The following is a 22,998-nucleotide window of genomic DNA, read 5'->3' on the forward strand; positions in this document are numbered from 1 at the left end:
AATAAGCAAAAAAATGTGTACTGATAAGAATAAATAGTAGACATTCCAATTGATACAAAAATGCATGAATATTCTTTTTATTTCGATACATTTTTATCAACCAAATTTGGTCGTTTTCTGCTCAGCAAGGCAGAGATCATACGAAAACAAAATATTTACAAGTGCTTATACATTTTATTCCAAAGCCAAATTATGTTGAAGATTGCCAAAGGTATGTACTTTTCTACTGTACGTATATTATTTGTTAAAATCCTTCGTGCCTTTGTTCTGCAGATATCAAACTTTCACTTTTTTTTCAAATATCGATATATTGATTGATGTAGATCTTTTGAGTTACCAATAGTTACCAACACAGGTAGTCACAGTCACAGGGAGTTCAAGCTTAACAGGTGAATGCCCAAAAAGATTCATTTCAATCGGATAGTATAAGAACAAAACAACTCCATCAAAGGGCACTGAATTTAAAAAATTGTCTTAGATACTTACTATATATGAATTTACAATTACCGAGTGTTAAAATTAAAATTAAAATATCTATCTTATTTATTATTTTCAAAATAAAATATATTTTAATTTTATGTATTTGGCAATAGTTTACAATACGGTTTTTGTGTGTCATGTACGAATAATATCATAGTTTTATTATATTGTATTTATTTATTAATAAATTAAGTTAATAAATAAATTTAACCATATAGTTGCTATATATTAGACCATTTGCTACGTTCTTAGATTTTAAGTCCCAAACATTGCTCTTGAGATTTTGTCCCGCTAGAATAACCATCCACCGCACTGTGGAGCGCTGGTCAGCGCGTGACGTAGCATTCCACGGCGACTACGACAGCGGCGATTTGACGCGATCGAACAGCCCTTTAGAATATATACAGTCGTTGGGTTTGATACGGAACGGTTTGGTAAAATACTAGAAATGTCAAATGTTGACGTTTTCTAAATTTCAATACCTTTATTATAAAATTTATCTTTTATGCATTTTTAATGTACCTATTCTCTGCTTTTACGTTTGCTTCTTCTTTTCAATGGAGTCTAATATTGAAAAGTACTTTATTAATAAACTGTTAAACTCGTTAGACGGCTCAAGTGAAGATTGGCAGGTCCAATATTAAAACAGATCAATAATAAATAAACAAACCTAATCAAGATTTATATTTTTATAGCTTACAAAACATTCACGATTACTTGTCTTGTTTTTCATGTTTTCTTTAAACGTTCCTGACTTTAAGAAACAATGGCTACATATTACAAGTTTAAATGGTCCTAAAAAGTCATTCTATTTAGTTAATGAAATTTATTTACCTTTACTGACTACCTCCATTGCTTTTGGATGTAAATACAAAATGTTATAACAAATTTTAGAAATTAAATGAGAATTTCACTCGAACTTCCAATATTTGCTTGATTTCTCTCACATAAAAGACATTGATTGGCAAACAAAACCAGAAAAACCAGCCTTCTCGCGCTGGTTAGTTCGGTGACAGTTATAACCATGTTATAACAGAAGATTATTTTCTTTTATCTATGGTTATAACCGAATTTTTCAGGAACCGTGTTCCGTAATAAGAAAACTTTCAGGAAACCGATAGAAACGAAACATAAAACCATAACCAAGGTAAGCAACGGAATACACCCTTACTTAACTGTTGGAGGACACTAGATAATTAAGGATAAAGGATATTAATAAAACAATACAAATGAATGTATTCTATGGTTTTATTTGGATAGGGGAAAACGAAATTATATCCTATAAATAATTTAGGTAGATTTTTATACTCAACTACAGTATGAGTATTCTTCAATGGAGACTTAAATTAAGCTGCGTTACTTTAAAATCACACTTACTGTATCTTGAAAGGTAGGTACATCATCATTTTTTGTGCCTCTTGACTAATAGTTTGATAAAATAACCGTTATTTTTTTGAGCGAAAAGAATATGAATTATTTTATAGGAAGCATCCGTAACGGACATCAATCTTGAGAGGGAAGACAACTGTATATTTTTATTGTAAAATTACTTATCAATATTTTTATGGCATCACATTTTGGCTATGTTTAGTTAGTAAAGATATTTGAAAAAACAACATATACAAATTTATGAAAATCGTGAATAATATATAAAGCAAATCCAGCATAAAATATATGTATATTAATTGTAATATTTTGTACAACTTGCACCAGATAAAAGACTAGAATATATTTTATATAAAATTTGATTAAATTTATACTTTTGCCATATATAGAACTCACGATTTCGTTAGAAAAAAAGTTCACTAAAATAATGAAAGTAATTTTCTGGTGTAGATTGGACGGAAACTATTTAACTTTTTTTGATTTGATTTTTGAATTCAAAGTTCCTTAAAGCTGTGTTTTATATGAAATGGCGTTTGCAGGTTTAGGACCAGTAAATAAACAACCTTTGTTGGTTGTTTATTTACTGGTCCTAAACCTGCAAACGCCATTTCATCTATAACAAGGCCAGGCGCGTACTGAAGTGATGTGGCGGTGGTGAGGTAAATGAATGGCGTGAGGCATAGGAATGGTGATTATTTTATACAGGGTGTCCCAGAAATAAGTGCAAGTATTTTAAGGGATGGTAGATCTGGCCAAAAGAAACATTTTTTCTCTTTTCCATTTTACAAATAAGTCCAAAATAACCGAGTTATTGTACTTTGAAAATATATACAAAAAATGCTTTTTTGCTTAAATTTTGAGAACCACCGGATTTTTTTCTGGATTTTCTTTCGTGTAAATTTAATCTACTACCTATGTTGCCATATTTATTATCAAGAAATTATGTTTTTTAACTTAAAACTAAAAGGTGCCCGGTGGCGTAGAGGTACAGGCTCTCGTCTACCAATCTCAAGGTTGTGGGTTCGAATCCTACACCCGGCTATTTTTATTAAAATCAAAATAGTTTGGGTACCTAAGTCGACTCAGCCTTAAATGAATACTTGGGATTCACAATCTTGAGGTAATAATAGGCGGTTGAAGCGTAGTGCTAGCCACATTACCTTCCTGGTATACCGAACGGCTCTACTATGGCAAGCTGTACCTTGCTACTCCCAAGGCGTTAAACGCTATATACGGGAGCTATTATTATTATAACTTGAAACTAAAAAAAAATTCCAAAAATTCTTTCAAAAAAATCCAATTCTCAAAAAAAAATTTCGCAAAAAAAAACTCATGAGCCGAAATATACTACCAGTTAAAATACTTGCACTTATTTCTGGGACACCCTGTATATATAATTAATTTCATCAGTAATTTTATTATTATCGAAAATGTTATCAAACTCAGAGGATGAACTAAACAATCAAAACAAGGAGAAAAAGAAAAAGTTGAAGAAAAAACATTGTTATTCAAAGGGTTCATCCTATGTGACAGAAAAATAAAACGTTTAATAACGTTTATAAAAAGAATTTGAACCTGATGGCCGAAAGTTTAAACTTTTCTTTGTGTCTTTAGCGACATTTTGCAAGTTACTAAGAATAATACAGGGTTGTTCACCACATACGACACGGAGTATTGTAGCTAAACGATGAGATTTTTACAAATTGTAAGTTTGGGGTTCGATGAAGGACTATTAGAGGTACAATTTAAAAATAATTTTACAAGATACAGAGTGTCCCAAATAAGTAAAAAATATCAAAGTTGTATTTTTTTAAATGGAACACCCTGCATATTATTACATTTTTAGTTTCTACGATTAAAATAAAGGCAAATTTGATTAAGGTTTATTATACTTAAACCTTACCGTTTTTGAAATATTTTCAATTTTGTGAAATTGCAGTAAAAATTTTAAGGCTTCATTTCTCCAAGGGTATCAAAGTTTTTAATACTAAATATTTACTGAAGTTTATTTACTGATCAGTTATTGTGTTGCAATAATAAAAATAACACTACCTTATACAGAGTGTCTAAAAATTTATTTTAAATAATTATTAGCTTCAAACGGCAATAACCTCTTTAATTTAAATGGAACACCCTGTATATTTTACGAGAATCAGATGCACAATTTAATTGTCTATCAAATTATATTATACCATTTTATACCTATCTCTTTAAGTTTCCGTAGAAAATGCATTTTCTTGTAATTTAGAACTTATTTATCAATATACCCATGGACTATTGACATTTTAGATTATTTTTAAAGATGTACAAATTTTTAAAGAGTACAAATATTAATATTGTCGATATAATTCGTTTATTTCATTAAAAAATAAAAAAAAACTGTTTAAATATTTGTTAAAGAGGATCAGTTAATATGATTCCAGTATTCAAACAACATTAACTGACTGTTTGCTTTGATTAATAATAATTGCTCCAAATACTAAAAAACTGAATTTTGTATGGGCATTAGACAGTGTGATAAAAAGTAACACCTTAAAAATGATATTTCATTTTTTAATAAATGCTTATTTATAACTACAGAGACTTTAATTTGATAACTTATTATTATATTGATTTCTGACTCAAATCCACATTTATTTATAATAATTTAATAACGAACACAATTAAGTATGTAATTAATTAGTATATGGGCGCAAATAATGGTGTTATATTTAATTAATGGTATACTCTTTTATAAAGATTTAAATAGTTTTCTTTTTGCGTACAAATGGGCTAGTAATATTATCGTTTTGCTAAAAACGATAATATTACTAGTCTGTACATTTTGTACATTTGTTGCTTTAAAAACAATCTAAAATGTCAATATTCCATGGATATATTGATAAATGAGGTCTAAATTATTAGAAAATGCATTTTATACGAAAACTTGAAGGGATAGGTAAAAAATGGTATAATACAATGTGATAGACAATTTAATTGTGCATCTGATTCTCCTAAAATATACAGAACATTCCATTTAAATTAAAGAAGTTATTGCCGTTTGAAGCTAATAATTATTTAAAATAAATTTTTAGACACTCTGTATAAGGTAGTATTATTTTTATTATTGCAACACAATAACTGATCAATAAATAAACTTCAGTAAATATTTAGTATTAAAAATTTTGATACCCTTGGAGAAATGAAGCTTTAAAATTTTTACTGCAATTTCACAAAATTGAAAATATTTCAAAAACGGTAAGGTTTAAGTATAATAAACCTTAATCAAATTTACCTTTATTTTAATCGTAGAAACTAAAAATGTAATAATATACAGGGTGTTCCATTTTAAAAAATACAACTTTGATATTTTTTATTTATTCGGGACACTCTGTATCTTGTAAAAATATTTTTAAATTGTAGCTCTAATAGTCCTTCAACGAACCCCAAACTTACAATTTGTAAAAATCTCATCGTTTAGCTACAATACTCCGTGTCGTATGTGGTGAACAACCCTGTATAATTCACACGTCAGATCAGAGTAAAAAATTATTTAAATAATATAATTACGTATTGAAAAGGCCGTTGCAATTCAAATTTCATGTGGTCATTAGCCGCTTGCCAGCCGAAAATTAAACTTGTCGGAGACTTGTAGTACAGATTATACAGATTATAAACTTTGTTTTTTCTTTATTGTTTTTCGTGGTTCCAATTTTCGGAATCGGGCACTAGTTAGTAAGCACGCCCACTTATGGCCTCTAAAATTGTACACAGCGCCTGATCGGCACAGTTATTAGAGAGATATCGGAAAACCGAATAGCGTCATACAGTATTTACGCGTACCGTATCATGGTTACGATATGCGCGAGTCAATTTTTAACGCAACACGCGCGAATAACGTTACCGCCTGACGTAATTTGCGGATCAATTACACCAAGCGCTATTTCTAATTAACGTTTAAAAATTGCTTAAATGGACATGTGCGGGTATTTGACAACCGGTGCCGGTCGGCGAGATCTTTTATTTTAGGTTATGTTTGAATTGTTTTGAATTATTGCTTTAGTTTTATTAGGTAATTTGTGATATTTAAGTAGCTGGGATTAGTTTTAATTAAATAAATATAGCCCAAAATATGGATTCCACCTCTTCCAATATTAAAGAACCTATAAAGAGGCTTAGGTTTACAGCAGACGACGACTTAGCCCTTCTAAGAGAATTTGTTGCTTGTTGCCCTAAACCCACTGGCAGACGTTGAACAGTAAAGCACTGGAAATAAGCACTTTAGCCCTTTAGTTTTAAAATACCTAGTAAACAAAACAATTTCAAAGTTTTAAATTCAAAGTTAGGTTAAGTTTAAATAGAGGACGCGACGCGAACAGAATTCTTTCCGATCCGATAACTATAAATGAAGAGAGTTAATACCACCTCACGTAAAGGAAATAACACCTGGCCTTATTAACGTCCATGCACGCTATTCGGTTTAGCGATATCTCTCTATTACGCTGTTTATTCTTATTTTACGCGAGTTTATTTTTGCGCACAGGAAATTTTACTCGTTTGCACATCGTCATAAAAAACAATTTTCGTACCACGAATTAGGGATAAGATTTTTATCTGTATACATATAGTATACCTAATCTGTGCTTGTAGCCACCCGACTGATACCACGCTACTTACAAAAGACCGCTCCATCGCTTCCCCCTCTCTTTTACCACGCCGCTGCCACCTCACTTACCACCTTGCTGCGCACTTGCCTAAAGCCGCAAATCTACCACGCTGTGTTTTATGTTTGAGCTGCGATGGACGAAAATAGCAAATATACTAACGTCGCGACAGTGAAATAAAATGAATGTTTTTATAAGCAAAAAGCGGCGCTTTACTCGCCATAAATACCTGCCTACGAAAACACTACTTTTATGTCTTTTATTTACAGCTCCAGCATAAACAAAGCTTTAGACGATTAGGTAAACAGAAACAAATTACTTATTTGATTTTCAATAAAATAAGTATGCTGTTGCTGTTGTGTATATTGTCGCAAAAATATGTTATTATAGAAAAATGAAACAATAAGATAATATATAAAAATACTTGAAAAAAAAAGAGAAATCTCCCAATCTTTACGTCTATTAAATTTACACAACTATAAGTCGCAAACTGATAAAATAATTCAAATTCTTTTGAAAAAAGTTTAGTTTCAAATCGACACCCTAGCACTATTAAATAACTTACAAAATATATACAAAAATAACAAAAAAAATATATCATTATTGATGTGACCAGATATTATACACAGTTTTTTTTAAAGAAAATGCCCAGGCAGGAAATGTTGACATGTAAATGACACTAAAGTTGTAAAGCACCTTCTTGAAAATAAAAATTCCTTAAGATATTTGAACTTAAATTTGTTTCATATGTTAGCAAAATAATATATCTAAGAACTAAAATATAAAAAAAGGTACGTAATGAAAATGATATTTTTTCCTTCGTTCATTTCATCAGTTGTTTACATCTTACGAAAATATAAAATAACACCAACGTATATCCGATAAGCGGAGACATGAAAATGCAATAAATTTAAAAACTGCGTTATTTTCTAACCAATCAAAGTCTTTAAATTCTACCAATAAAATTAATATCGTATCAACGTATCGCCGGACAACGGATGCATGAAAATCAAGCTTTACTCTTCATCTCCTTGATATTTAAAAGAAAAAAAGTATTGTATTTTTTCAATCATTACCTAGACGAGATAAATACACTCATTATTTACAAGATATTTTCTTATAATTTTGTTTTATTTAACTTAGTTTTTGATCACGATACATTTCGATTTTTTTGTAATATTGATTAATATTCGTTTGAAACTTGAATAAAATACAGATTTGAAGATTCTTAAATACTATCAAAAAAAAAATGGCGTCAAGAACTTAAAATAATTCTAATAAAAGAGAAATTAAATAAAATAAAAAACAAATTTCTGGTGTTAATCTTAAATACTCGTTAATTTATTTACTATCATGACATTTTAACAACTGTCAACAGCACCGCTCTTCTTATATTAATGTTAATAGAAAAACACGAAGAAAATGAAAACAATCAAAAATTGCACAACACACGTTTGCACTTAACAAAAACCAATTGTGCTCTTTTAACTTAACCAGGTGGTGCGTCACTATATGGTGCCAGACAAAAAACACAACATACTTTCTCTGCCTCTAAATACTAACCTTCTTACAGACCTTGATAAGAGAATAAGAAGGGTCCAGGGCAAGAACAGTTAACCTAATAGGACTGCTCATTCGGCCAAAAGTGTCCGCCAAGTGCATGCGAAAACTCCTCGCCTTGTGACGTCATTGTAGTCTTATCCGGCAACCAATAATACACACACGTGCATTATTGGTTGCCGGATTCAAAACGTTCATTATTTCGTTTATTTATTTAAACACCTTATATGTATGCAGTATAGAAAATTAACTGTATAAATCGTATTAAATATTCTGATAATGCATTTTTAAGAACAGCAGTTCCCAGCATCACCTTTTGCAAGCATTCTTTTTAGAGTGCTTCCATATTTTGCTTTAAAATAATTAATAAACAATATCGTAGGCACTTAGTAAGCACTTTGTCACAATCCACAACACAAAATGAACGTATTTATACACTCTATAGCTCTAAAAACTTTAAAAACGCCTTTTTCGCATTTAAAATTGACAAAATAATTAACTCAAAATTTCTCAGCTGTTATTTTTATAAGTTTACCATAGGCAACTAATAATACACATTATCATGACAAGGACTACAATGACGTCACAACTGTCAGCTGAAGCGCGGGAAGAGGCGAACGTACGTCTTGTGAGGATGAGCAATCCTATTAGTTTACCGTTCTTGGGTCCAGGGGAATAAATTGATAAGCGCCAATTTATAATATTATAGTAGGTTTAACGTCGGTGATAACAGTAAGATACTTTTAAGGTTATAAAAAAATTATAATAAAATTCTCTAAGACCAATATAGGGCCGCACCAACCGATTAACACACTGTTACCTCTCTCCTCCTGGCATTTCCCTTATTAGCAATTCATCTATAAATATATGTATATACTAAAGCCACTTGCAATGTAAAAAAACACTCACACAAAATATATTAAATTTATAACTTGTTTCCTATTTTGTTTTGGGCAGAGGCCGCACGAGATAAAGTTTTTCGCCCTGCTTGTTGGTGTAGATGGGCGCCCTCTGGTAATGGTCGACCAGTTGGTCGAGGGTGTGGAATTTTCGTTGTCCTATACAGTACAGGGCGCCCTCTACGTGCACCCTGAAGTGTTTGTTCCGGCCTGGCGCTTTTAATGACACTGAATAATCACCAACCTGGAAGAAATGTAACTATGATTGTCTAATCACCAGAGTGGTGGTGGCACTATTGTTTCTCTCTGTCAAACAGTAACTGCCACGACAAACAGAATATATACTTGTAATCTTTTAAAACTTCCCAATATGGCGGACTTCAGTATGGGAGGCTTAAAAAACGAAAATATCTGGACTGGAATCGAGTGTAGTTCAAATCGTTCAAATTGATAATCTGTGGTAAATCTAATTGAACTCTGACAATTGGCTGACATTGACGTTGACGTTTACGGCCCTTTTTTCTAAATATTTTCAGTATTTTTTGAGTTTCTGTTCACAGATTCTACTTGATTTTGTTCTTTTATTTAACCTGCAGTACTAATTATAGTTATCAATAATCTTTTTACCGATCAAGAACTGAGGAATAGCCTGGAAGATATTCAAAATGTATAAAACGCTTAAAAATGTATTAGAAAACATTGACTCGTCCACAAATTCGTGAAAATAAATTAGTCCAGATGTTTGTAAAAAGGTCTCTATTTATTTTGGGAAGTTTCCTCGTAACAGTAATTTTCAGGTTTGTAATATGTATATGATAATAAATAGATTAAAACTTACATTTCAGGAAACATCGCGGGCATTACAGATTGTTGTAAATCAGTTTTAAAATAAAGAAGGTTTAAAAGTTGAGTTAGTAGAGACCTCAAGAAGGTAATGTTGGTAATGGGACCAAAAATGAAATAACACTTGAAATATATAATATGTACAATAATTAACCTAACCAACTTACAATAATTATTATTGTAAGTACTTTTTATGAATCTGTTTGATATCTATTGCATTGTTTTTATATTTTTGAAATATATATTTTTTTTTACTTTACAGGATATACAAAGAATAACAGGAAATACAGTTACTCACTAAAAACACTTAAGGTTTGTAATAGATGTAGTTAGAAAATCAAACACCAAACCAAACCAAAAATTATGTTTTATTTTACCGGTATTCCTCACATTTGAAAGGAAAGTCACTTCATAAATTAGTAGAAGTACATCATATAGCACACTCTATATTAATAATTCTTTTTTATCATATACTTGTTAGTTGACGCATCACTTACTAGGTTTAAAATTTAGTACTGATTCCAAACCTATAGTTGTGGTTGTGACATATTCTGATGTGTTTGTGGCAATTTAAAATAAGTTAATATTTAAACAAACATTTCTGGCTTTCCTGACAGGAGTGTGAACACAAATTTAATAAAGGTATAATGTGGATAATGTTCTGATTATTACAGTTTGCATGGATGACTATTTTTGTATGTTGTTATTTTTTAATAAAGTATATTTAATGAGTTTTTGAGTATTTCTTTTTTCCTCAGAGGATTGTGTTCCAATCTTTATATATAAATTTTCATAAATTATATCTACAACATTTATTACCTTATAACTTTTTGCTAAAGACTTTGTAGTTGATTCAGTTTAACAGTATATAAAAGAACTATTTAAATAAGATTTATATTTATTAAAAATATATAAATGTTTTTGCACACATATCAATTCAATTTGTGATTAACTGTACCGAAATAAAAACATAAATTAAGAGAAATGGGGTGATCCATCAACTATAACATGAAACCCATCATCCTATCTCCAAGTCTTCTATTAATTTCTCTTATTAGACAACTATAATTATTCAATAATCTTGACAATTCTAGGAACTCTCCGAATATCGTCAAAACAGGAAAACAAAAATTCACTTCCTATAGTACTGACGTCCCTTTAACTGCGATATAAGAAACAGGGGAGTTAATATTTTCACTGAGAAAGTTTATAAAATACCGTTAAGTAAAATCTCTTCCGATCTGCGGTAAAATTCCTTTATTCTTATTTAAATAATTTCATTAATCTATGTTTTTATTTATGACAACTACCTAATAACTGTGCTAAATAACCTAACTTTAACGTCAACTTAACAACCCTGAAAAATGTTGTTGTTAACCAAAGAGTAAATAAAGTTCTGAATTCGGCAACGCCAACTTATTTTTCATTAAAAAAAATTACCAATTTTTGTAACTAGGTCGGCCATATTGAGGAACTTCTAAAAGATTTGTACTATATTTATTATAGAGTTAAAAAACATACGCCTAATAACGTAAAAAAAAACACTTTTATTTACGAGGGTAGTCTGAAAATTTTTCAACTTGCGATAATGGAAAAAATGGATTATTGATCAGTCATATAAATATTTGTTTTTGAAAGAGGCACTGGATTGTTAAAGATTTTTGTTGTTTAATAAGTTTTTTCCATGGGTTTTATCACTGTTGCGTTCTGCATAACTTCATAAACATAAATATAACTAATATTCACTTACATTTGTCTCGCTGTCACGAATTAAAAAGTCACCGTCGTGTCCAAATTGATTTAATAAATTATCACAAACGTTTCTTGAAATGGTTCCGTAGTACCAAGGCTTGTCCACCAGATGCGGTTTATCCATCATTGAGGCCTACAAAATAAGTTGCAGCGAATCAAAATAATTTCAGAAAAAAAAATTCTCAAATATACCTGTGATACTTGAGAACTGACCATCGAGGAATCCATGAGTTCTTGTTTGTTCCTCTCTTGGTAAGGCCGATCCATATAGTCCGATAGTTCTTGTAAATAGTTTCTCGGAACCAAACCTACTTGTCCTTGAGAATTTCTAGCTTTATACCTGGGGAATATTATAGTTTATAAAAAAATATTATAATGGCTATTTATCAGCGTTCAAGATAAGACTGAACTATACAATGGTAAACACTAAGGCGCGGTCTCTTCAGTTATAAATAAATAACTTTTATCTAACAAATAACCATCTAAAAGATAAACAATCTAGAGCCTGATATCTATAGGATATAACATTTGGGTATTTTCATACAAAATAATCCAATAAATAACAATTTGGAGGATGGCCGCCTACGGACCGGTAGACACTCCGTAGAGAAAGTGTTGCCAATATAAGATATCTGAAATTGAGATGGTTATATTATATGAAAAGTCGATACAACAGACAGAGACAAAAACTCGGAATTTCAAATCGTTAGATTAAAAAGTGAGGTTATTGTTCAGTTGTCAAAAGATTGTCAAAATGAAAATAAAAACAATAAAATTCAACTAAAATATATTTTGTGTTCAACTCCAACTAGTCCTATTATGGTATAGGCTATTTAAATTTACCTTTATGGAAAAAGGGAAAGATAATTCAATTTCAGCAGTGGTGGTGGTGCAATAGATATATTGATGGAATGCGATTTATAAGAAATTAAAACAAGAAAAAATAATCTGTAAGTAATTTATAGTTTAATTACATGATATTACTGTTATATTTATTATATTAACATTTTAGTACAATTGATAATGGAAGAAGCTGGTGAAGTGCAAGCAGAGATTTATAAACCAATTCTAAACCCACCATCTGGTAAGTTATTAATATTGAAAATTAAAAATAGCATAAGACTGTTAGTAATAACAAATATGTTGTTCCAGGGCTTTTCATAGTAAAGAAATAGGTAGGATAGCATCAATGATAGTAATTAAGGTGAGTTTTTATTTTATAAAATATAGATAAAGATAGATAGATAAATGCACTTATACTTTTGTCTTAATAATAATAAATGAATAGTACCTATAATAATTGTTACATTTACACATTATATGTACAAATTATTTAATAAAAAAAATTAAATAAAAACAATTTTGTCATATTACTTTTATTTTTAAGAACTCAAAGTGATGGAACTTCAAAAAAAAAAAAAGAAAAAATAAAGGAAAAATCTTGTCTAAACAAAGTTGAACTAACTGGAAATCAAAGGACCACAATACAGATGTTTTAGCAAGTTTTAGCTAGAGAGTTACTTAAAAAACAGCATGGAGAAGAGATGTACCGTATGATCGAAAAAAACGGCGTCAGCAATGGCTATGAAATAAAGATTGCTGCCATTTCATATGTAAATTTATATGGGAAATATCATCGATCATCATTTCCCAGCCAACTGGACGCCGTTTTTTTTTTCGATCATACTGTATAAGGTACATAGTGCAAGAAATTAAACTAAAATTGTAACACAAAAGAAATAAAAGCAAATGTGAGTTGAAGGTTTTATAAGGTTCCTGTTATAATATTAATGAATTAAGATATGCGAATTAAAAATGAAATAAATAGTTTGATTTAAAAAGTTTTATTTATTTTTTACCCACTTTAGAGCTTTATTAAAAACTAGTTGAAGCCTGGCGCATCCGTCACGAGATCAGGAAAAAAATACTTTTTATTTTTTTTTAATTAAATGAAAAACAAAAAATCCGGCGACGACAGTTTTTAGAAGAGCCATTTAGCTATCTTTTAGTAAAAAAAGCAACTTTCTAGAGCAAGTCGTTACTTCAGTAGAGACGACACAGATAAACATTAGCATTTTATATAATATATAGTAATGGTTTGTAATTGAAAGGATTTAAATAAAATAATTTATAAATTACTGTTTGATCACTATTATCCTAACTTAATGCATTCTCTTCGTTCTGATGCTCTAACAGAACAGAGACTCTCTTTATTTTGTAACAGTCCTTATAAAGTCCGGCACTAGCAACAATAGTTTTTTGCACCATTTCAATGTGTTTATTGGTGTTTATACCCCATAGGTTCTAAAATGATTATAGCCTACATACTCAGAATAGGTAAGTCTTTTCCAAATAATCTAAAATCGAATTTATTGGAATAAACGAAATCTTCAATAATAACAATGTCTTGGTTATGTTAAGCAATTTTGTCAAATATCAAATAAAATCAATATCTCCTCATGGCTTTGCTCATGCGTCAAATTTTTATCCGACAAATAAAGCACTATTTGGCAGTTCGGGCGCCAGATAGGATATCTTGGAGATAAGTTTAATTTATCTAATAGATACTGTTATCTATACGTGAAGATACGCGTTTTTCTGCTATCCGTCAAATAAAATATATCTGGCAGATTATAACACGCTATCCGTACCTGAAAACACCGGGGGTAAACAACATAGACATATCTAAAAGATAGTATCGAAGTCAAGAAAGGTTTATTTATGTATATTATTTGTCTGACGGGCAATCTAATAGATGTGATAAGAACTATACAACAGAGTGTATAGTGTTTGTTTGGTAACAAGACTATAAACTTACCACTCTGGATCGCTCGGCGGCCTATCTAAAATCTCTAACCTATCTCCTTTTTCAAACGACAATTCCTGTTCGTTGGACGAAGAGAACGAATATAGAGCTACGACGATGTCCAAGACGTTTTCGGCCATGGCATAGGTATGCATGGTGTCGTCCAGATCGCCTTCTTCCTGCGTATAATTGGAGGGAAACCAACCAGTGATGTTGCTGCTTTGACCCCTCCACCAGCCTACCCAAATTTTCAGTAGATTAAAATCAGGATTGTTATATTTTAAATAAATGTTTCTAATATTGTCTAGAAAAACAAACTATACAGTATGTCCCCGGATAGTCTTTACAAGAAGAAAAACTTTTATTATTTACATTTTGAGCAAAATGTATTCTTTCTAAAAATTTCTGCTTGTCCTAAAACGGTTAACCCCCGTTTATACTTTTCCATACCGTTTCAGAGAGAGTTAAGAACATAGATAAATGCAACAAGTTTAGATTGGAAAGCCCGTAAAAATTTTAGGTCGCGAAATTATTTTGGGTCGCGACCGTTATACGCGATCTGGCGCTGCTATAGCGGTCGCTAAGAACAACGGCAACCAAAAACAGAAATAATTTTCTTTTGTCAAAGTCAGAATCTTCAAAAATCATAAATCTCTTCAAAATCTAAACCGCTCTCATTAAAGAAATACCGAAAAGTGTTTATAGCGTCCATTTTCAAAGTAATTATTGCTACTTTGTGAGTTTAATTCAAGTTTTATTTACTCCAACCGGTGATAATTGTGAAAAAGTGGCATTAAAAACTTAAAAACCTGTGCTGTGAACTGTGAACTGCAAAAACCATCGTGGATCGTGGCATAACGTCGGTTTCCAATGTTTCATAGGTATTTCATACATGCGTCCTTATATAAAATAAAGTTTCTTGTATGCAACACACTGTATTTTATTTATAGTATATAACGAAAATAATAATAAATTTGAATAAACAATATTTGGCGATATAATTCCGGAAAAAGCCGAACCGCTCCGAAATTTTCAAAAGTTTTGGGTCGCGACCGTTGCATGAATAGCGCCAAATAGTGTTTACATTGTCCTTATGGGCACTTTCCAATCTAAACTTGTTTCATTTATCTATGGTTAAGAAAAACATGAAAATAGTGTTGAATTTTTTCCTAGTCCTAAAAATCAAAAGGCGTTTCTATGGTAATATCAATTCGATTTCATTCTTTGATAGATAGCATAGATAAAGGAAATAAAAGATTGGAATGCCCGTCAAATTTTTTGGCTCGCGAAATTGTTTTGGGTCGCGACCGTTGTACGCGATCTGGCGCTGCTATAGCGGTTGCTAAGAACAATCCCAAACAAAAACAGAAATAATTTTCTCTTGTCAAAGTCAAAATCTTCAAGAATAATAAAATGTTTCAAAATCTAAACCGCTCTCGTTGAAAAAATTCCCAAAAGTGTTTGAAGCATCCATTTTCAAAGTAATTATTGCTATCTTGTGAGTTTAATTTACGTTTTATTTACTCAAACCCGTGATAATTGTGAAAATGTGGCATTAAAAACTTAAAAAGCTGTGCTGTGAACTGCAAAAACCATCGTGGATCGTGGCATAACGTCGGTTTCCAATGTTTCATAGGTATTTCATACATGCTCTTATATAAAGTTTCTTGTATGCAACACACTGTATTTTATTTATAAAATTAAAAGAAAATAATAAATTTGAATAAATAATATTTGGCGATATAATTCCGGAAAAAGCCGAACCGCTACGAAATTTTCAAAAGCTTTGGATCGCGACCGTTGCAAAAATAGCGCCAAATAATGTTTACATTTTCCTTATGGGCACTTTCCAATCTAAACTTGTTTCATTTATCTACGATAGATAGTTATTATTTGGTTATTATTTTGGTTATTATTAATTTTCATTAATGTCATATTCTTTCAAAAAAAAGTTCATATGAATGTATATCCTAAACATCTTAACTTTTGAGATACAGGGTGGTAAAATTAAAAAAAAAAACATTATTATTTTTCACAATAACTCTGAGGTTGTTATAATTATCTTTATTAAATTTCATACACGTCTTCTATGCATAGCCTGTTGTCCATGTTTTCTTTGCATCATGCCAGTTGCCCTTTGAAAATATTACAAAGAGAAAAGGAAACAACGAACAGAATGAAAATATAATGGTACAGTATACTCTTTTTTATTAATCAATACGCAATACGCCTTGTTAATTGAAGTTGTGCATTCAGCACCTACCTTGACTGATTGGGAACAAGATGTGTCAATAAAAATAGCGAAATTGATTGATAGGATATTGCATTTTACCGCTACTGATTTTAATCAGTAAGGTAAACAAGTAATCCTATTACTTGAAGTTTAAAGTAGATAATAAATATGTAAATAGAATATTTTTTTTTTAATTTCACGGTTATGAGAATTTTTTAACATTACAGCCGAGAGAAATTTGTTTCGTGATTAAATATAGATAATTTAGAAATGTTATTACACTCAAAAATTAGTTTTGTATTATATTGAGTAAAGTCTTCGTTTTGGTTATTTCTACTTGGTATTTAACGTATTAACGAACTGAAAATAACCAGAAGTAGCACACAAGTTCAGAAATTATTGATCTGGATGTGTAATCTGCAAGTGCAAGAAAAGTTGCAGTAGCATATCAAAAATACCCGAATGCGTACTAGAGGTGGGAATTCTAGTTCCTTGGGTGGAACTAGTTCCTTAGTTCTAGTTCCTCCAGAGGAATAGTTCCTTGAATTAGGTGTTTAGTTCCCAATAGTTCCCGACTAACATTGACATCCCCGTTGTTTGCTAATGAGTTTCGTTGTCAGTGAGAACTATTCACAGTATGATCTGTATAATTTTTATAATGTACGAAATATAACGAGACGTGTAATTGTGTATGTTAAAAATATATAGGTAAGTTTATTGCAGATAAAAAAAATTCAAACAGAAACTCAAATCAGAGTTTAAAAAACTATATCATAAATCAATTGGAGCAAATATTAAGAAAATTTTACGAAAAATTGCATTTTTCCTCACTTCAAGCTTTTTGTTTTTGTATAAAAATTCAGAATATCTACTTCGGGTTTTATAAGATATTTCTTAATTTTAGGGACCTAAAGTGGAACATATCCATAAAATATTTAAAGAATAAACTAAAAATCAAAAACAGTACCCACGACAATTTTCTGTGGTAATTACGCCGGCTATGGCAATAGACAAGGTCGAATCCATCGTCGTCGCCTTGTATTATATCTCGGATCTGCCGGCCGAATAGATTCCCGTGAACTAGTCTTTTAATTAGTTCCTCTAGGTCCGGATCCGATAACATACGGCTGGCACTCCCCACGCCTGCCTAGCATCAATCGCGCTAGTCTTTTACTTAGTTCCTCTAGTTCCTTTAGGTCCGGATCCGATAACATACGGCTGGCACTCCCCACGCATGCCTAGCATCAATCGCGCTAGTCTTTTACTTAGTTCCTCTAGTTCCTTTAGGTCCGGATGCGATAACATACGGCTGGCACTCCCCACGCCTGCCTAGCATCAATCGCGCTAGTCTTTTACTTAGTTCCTTTAGGTCCGGATCCGATAACATACGGCTGGCACTCCCCACGCCTGCCTAGCATCAATCGCGCTAGTCTTTTACTTAGTTCCTCTAGTTCCTTTAGGTCCGGATCCGATAACATAAGATTGGCACTCCCCACGCCTGCCTAGCATCAATCGCGCTAGTCTCTTACTTAGTTCCTCTAGTTCCTTTAGGTCCGGATCCGATAACATACGGCTGGCACTTCCCACGCCTACCTAGCACCAATCGCGCTAGTCTTTTACTTAGTTCCTCTAGTTCCTTTAGGCCCGGATCCGATAACATACGGCTGGCACTCCCCACGCCTGCCTAGCATCAATCGCGCTAGTCTCTTACTTAGTTCCTCTAGTTCCTTTAGGTCCGGATCCGATAACATACGGCTGGCACTCCCCACGCCTGCCTAGCATCAATCGCGCTAGTCTTTTACTTAGTTCCTCTAGTTCCTTTAGGTCCGGATCCGATAACATACGGCTGGCACTCCCCACGCCTGCCTAGCATCAATCGCGCTAGTCTTTTACTTAGTTCCTCTAGTTCCTTTAGGTCCGGATCCGATAACATACGGCTGGCACTCCCCACGCCTGCCTAGCACCAATCGCGCTAGTCTTTTACTTAGTTCCTCTAGTTCCTTTAGGTCCGGATCCGATAACATACGGCTGGCACTCCCTACGCCTGCCTAGCATCAATCGCGCTAGTCTTTTACTTAGTTCCTCTAGTTCCTTTAGGTCCGGATCCGACAACATACGGCTGGCACTCCACACGCCTGCCTAGCATCAATCGCGCTAGTCTTTTACTTAGTTCCTCTAGTTCCTTTAGGTCCGGATCCAATAACATACGGCTGGCACTCCCCACGCCTGCCTAGCATCAATCGCGCTCTAGTCTTTTACTTAGTTCCTCTAGTGCCTTTAGGTCCGGATCCGATAACATACGGCTGCCACTCCCCACGCCAGCCTAGCATCAATCGCGCTAGTCTTTTACTTAGTTCCTCTAGTTCCTTTAGGTCCGGATCCGATAACATACGGCTGGCACTCCCCACGCATGCCTAGCATCAATCGCGCTAGTCTTTTACTTAGTTCCTCTAGTTCCTTTAGGTCCGGATGCGATAACATACGGCTGGCACTCCCCACGCCTGCCTAGCATCAATCGCGCTAGTCTTTTACTTAGTTCCTCTAGTTCCTTTAGGTCCGGATCCGACAACATACGGCTGGCACTCCACACGCCTGCCTAGCATCAATCGCGCTAGTCTTTTACTTAGTTCCTCTAGTTCCTTTAGGTCCGGATCCAATAACATACGGCTGGCACTCCCCACGCCTGCCTAGCATCAATCGCGCTCTAGTCTTTTACTTAGTTCCTCTAGTGCCTTTAGGTCCGGATCCGATAACATACGGCTGCCACTCCCCACGCCAGCCTAGCATCAATCGCGCTAGTCTTTTACTTAGTTCCTCTAGTTCCTTTAGGTCCGGATCCGACAACATACGGCTGGCACTCCACACGCCTGCCTAGCATCAAACGCGCTAGTCTTTTACTTAGTTCCTCTAGTTCCTTTAGGTCCGGATCCGATAACATACAGCTGGCACTCCCCACTCCTGCCTAGCATCGATCGTGCTGACCGATCCGTACGTAAACTAGTCTTTTATTTAGTTCCTCTAGGTCTAGATCCGAAGAAAAAGTCAAATAAAACCAAAAAATGTGTGTACCATTACGAACATGAAAAGCTAACATGGCATTTCTTTAAAATATATGAAAATAAAAATATTATTTGACTCCTTTAGTCTTTTTATGCAATGTTTCTTAATAAGTAACTTATAATAATAATAATAATATCTTTATTCATCCTTGAAATTATATAAACAGATATTACAATATTATTTCAAACAATGCAATATTCACAAAAATACAATATACAATAATGATATACAGAAATGGTAATATTTACATAAGTATCTGACAGCATAGTTTAGTATAATAATCACCAAAAATTGTTTCTTATTAAAATAATGATACCATCGACACATCACCTAACTATTTTTTTTTGTCAGAGAATGAGATTTTTGAAGTATTGTAGATTTCAATTTTGATTTGCTTTGTAAATATTTTGATATTTAACACAATATTAAGAACGCGAATCTAGTCTCATTTGTTTGAAAATACTTTTTTACATTCAACTAATGGCAAAACTAAAATTCCACGAAAAATCACTTACCGTCGTTGCTCTTTTCCAATATTAAAATCCTAGAACCTTTCACTAAAGACAATTCATCGGGCTGCTGAGCTTGGTAGTTGTATTTGACGACCGCAATTCCTATGGCTTCCGAAGGATCGGCTGCCGCTCTTCGCGCCATGTTCGGAGATTCTACTGTTCTAGACGGCGAATTATTCGAAGGAAGCGTTTTCGATCCTGAACCTTTCTTCACCTGAAAAGAACACGTTTGCAATGCATTCTGCTACCATCGCGGGAAACCCCTGACTGAACTTGCAACAGAAGTTTCTAAAGAACTACTCTATATCTAGACAAACTGTATTGTATGTAAATGTGTCGCTAAGAAAAAGTTTAGAAACTATATCTTAAATATACAGGGTGGTACGAACTGTTCCCGGAAACTTCAGCAGCATATTCTGCAGATAAAAATAGGTAAAAAAGTTCGTATAAATGTATGTCCTAAAAGGCTTAGTTTTGGAGATACAGATCTTTATATATAGATCTTTGAGACCGAATAACTGAAAGATGTTTCGTAGAGGTTTTTGACAATATTTGGTTTTAAAAACTTAAATACGCCTAGAGAAGTAGAGCACTAAAATAGTTGTTACTGTATTTTCACAAAAACATAAATATATAACCGTAAGATTAAAGTGCGGTAATAATACACAGGGTATTCCGTTTAAAAAAAAATAACTTTGATATTTTTTATTTATTTGGGACACTCTGTACCTTTTGAAAATAATTTTAAATTAAAGCTTTAGTAGTCCTGCAATGATTCCACTAATCACAATTTCTGAAAACCTAATCATGTGGCTACAATACTCCGTGTCAAATGAGGTGAATCTCTATACAGTGTTCTAAAAAAGCTCCATGTCAGATGTTCTATGTGAGTTTACAAAAAATGACTTAAATTTGCTAAATGCAAAATACAAATACATAACTAGTATAAGCCTATCCAAAGAGAGAAGTCTGTCATTTCATTTCAAGTAGTATCATAGTATTCTGTCATTTTTTGGATGTTGTCTGTGAAAATCACCCCCTCTCAATGTGTGGGCAGACTTTATTATATACTATAAACAAGACAAAAGCAACACATACCGCAATACTGGTTCCTACCTTCTTTTTGATACTATCAAATAGAGAAGGTTTTTCTTTCTTTACATAGTTGCTAGGAACGTAGCCAGCCTGGTTTCGCGAATTCTGCACTTTCCACCAATGTTTCGAATCGTCGAGAAGAACGTAACGTTCGTTTTTACGCAAATCTAACTCTTGAGGCCCCTGATGTTCGTAATCGTACTTGGCCACAACATAACAAACATCATCCTGACCAGCTTTGCCTTAAAAATAATTATATAAGTTTGAATACCTTATCTGGTATCTTAAAGGTTTTTCCTTTAAAAAAAGCATGCACTTTGAAAATAAAGTTCGATAACTACTCCATCACTTAATCAGTAAAATTATAACTATTTTTTTAAATAATATCAACAAATCTCAAAATACTAAAGTAATATTTGATAAGATAACATACACTTATGAATCGTTTGGAAATACATACCATATCGAATGTTCAGGCCAGCCATCTGATGTGAAATTTTTGATCCGTAATTACTACTGGTTTGCCAAGAAGGATCTGGCATTCCTCGCATAGATCTAGTTTCCAACATGACCACAACGCACACTACTACTTATGTACTTCTAGCAGACATACATGCTTCTATTCTACAACAAATTTCCTAACTTTATTGCCATGCTCAATAATATGTAATATCAAACAAAAGAAAAACCTTAAGAGATAAATAAAAAAAACAAATAAAAGGTAAATAAACAGGTATAAATAAGCTAAATTACAAAACTGAATCACTTTATTTTGTTGATTTCTTTCCAAAAATCTGATATTATGAAAAAAATTGTTTCAATAACTTTTCTGATCATCACTTACACATCAGTGTCTTTGTATAGTCTTTAAAAACTTATTGTAAACACTATTAAAATATAATTACACTTCGTTAAATCTAAATTACACCAAAAATGTATATTTTCTATACATATAACCCATGAAGTCAACCTACATATTTTAGAAGCTGATTATATATTACACATCAATGAGAGATAAAACAAATTGCTATTAGTATCTTTGAACTCCAACCAAAATAATCTGACTTGTTTAAAAAACAATTTAAAAGGTTCAAAATTGTTTAGCATTCAACAAATTTATAATGTTTATAGTAATGAATAATTCAATAGTAGGTGCCTATTGGAAAGAAGTATCTCTCAAAAACTTACTAAATAAAAACAATATACAATTTATTATGTATAAAGCTATAATCTAGATAAACAATTCTGATATAACTTCTACATAATTTTTTAGAATGTTTTGATTCAGAGTGAAATCAGCATACCTACCTACTACATTTAGTATCCCTATATTACTGATCATTTTTCTTCCCTACTGTTTTATAATAATACTCAGAAATAAAGAATATAAGTGGAAATAAATTATTGTTGAGATAAAATTGAAATTATAGAACGAAACAGGGTGGGACATATCCATAAGCAAATTCTCTTCTGGGGGTGGGACCAATTCTAAATATACATAAACTATTTGTGTTGTTATAAATATAAATGTTTACTTACCAGTTTTCAAGCTAGACATATTCCTAAATAATGCATATGTAAAACGAGGAAATGCACATTTAATTAATAAACTAATTATTTTCTACTTTTCCCTGTTGGATTTTATTTTCAACACCTTTTCAGCAGACAACAATACTTCTGCCTAAAAAGGTTTAATAACGATACGAGAGGTGGCGCTTTAGTAGAACTA

General features: G+C 32.3%; 1 protein-coding gene across 7 annotated transcripts; it reads right to left on the minus strand.

Annotated features, from left to right (window-relative positions):
- Positions 1-8,677: 8,677 nt before the first annotated feature.
- On the minus strand, positions 8,678-22,950 carry LOC115876389 (cytoplasmic protein NCK1). 7 transcript variants are annotated; one of them, XM_030892150.1, is made up of 8 exons: positions 22,809-22,950; positions 21,730-21,893; positions 21,291-21,511; positions 20,178-20,388; positions 14,382-14,607; positions 11,756-11,903; positions 11,562-11,696; positions 8,678-9,212 (listed from the first exon to the last, which is right to left on the minus strand). In XM_030892150.1, exons 2-8 carry the CDS (start codon positions 21,836-21,838, stop codon positions 9,009-9,011), a joined length of 1,254 nt encoding a protein of 417 aa, XP_030748010.1. In that variant the 5' UTR covers positions 21,839-21,893; positions 22,809-22,950; the 3' UTR covers positions 8,678-9,008. The 7 variants fall into 7 exon arrangements, with proteins under 7 accessions (XP_030748010.1, XP_030748005.1, XP_030748011.1 ...); XM_030892145.1 differs by having other exon boundaries at positions 21,273-21,511; XM_030892151.1 differs by having other exon boundaries at positions 21,730-21,888; positions 22,809-22,943.
- Between the last annotated feature and the right edge of the window lie 48 nt (positions 22,951-22,998).

Source organism: Sitophilus oryzae, unplaced genomic scaffold (assembly GCF_002938485.1).
Source record: "Sitophilus oryzae breed Bouriz unplaced genomic scaffold, Soryzae_2.0 scaffold_1436_pilon_pilon, whole genome shotgun sequence".
Classification (NCBI taxonomy): Eukaryota; Metazoa; Arthropoda; class Insecta; order Coleoptera; family Curculionidae; genus Sitophilus; species Sitophilus oryzae.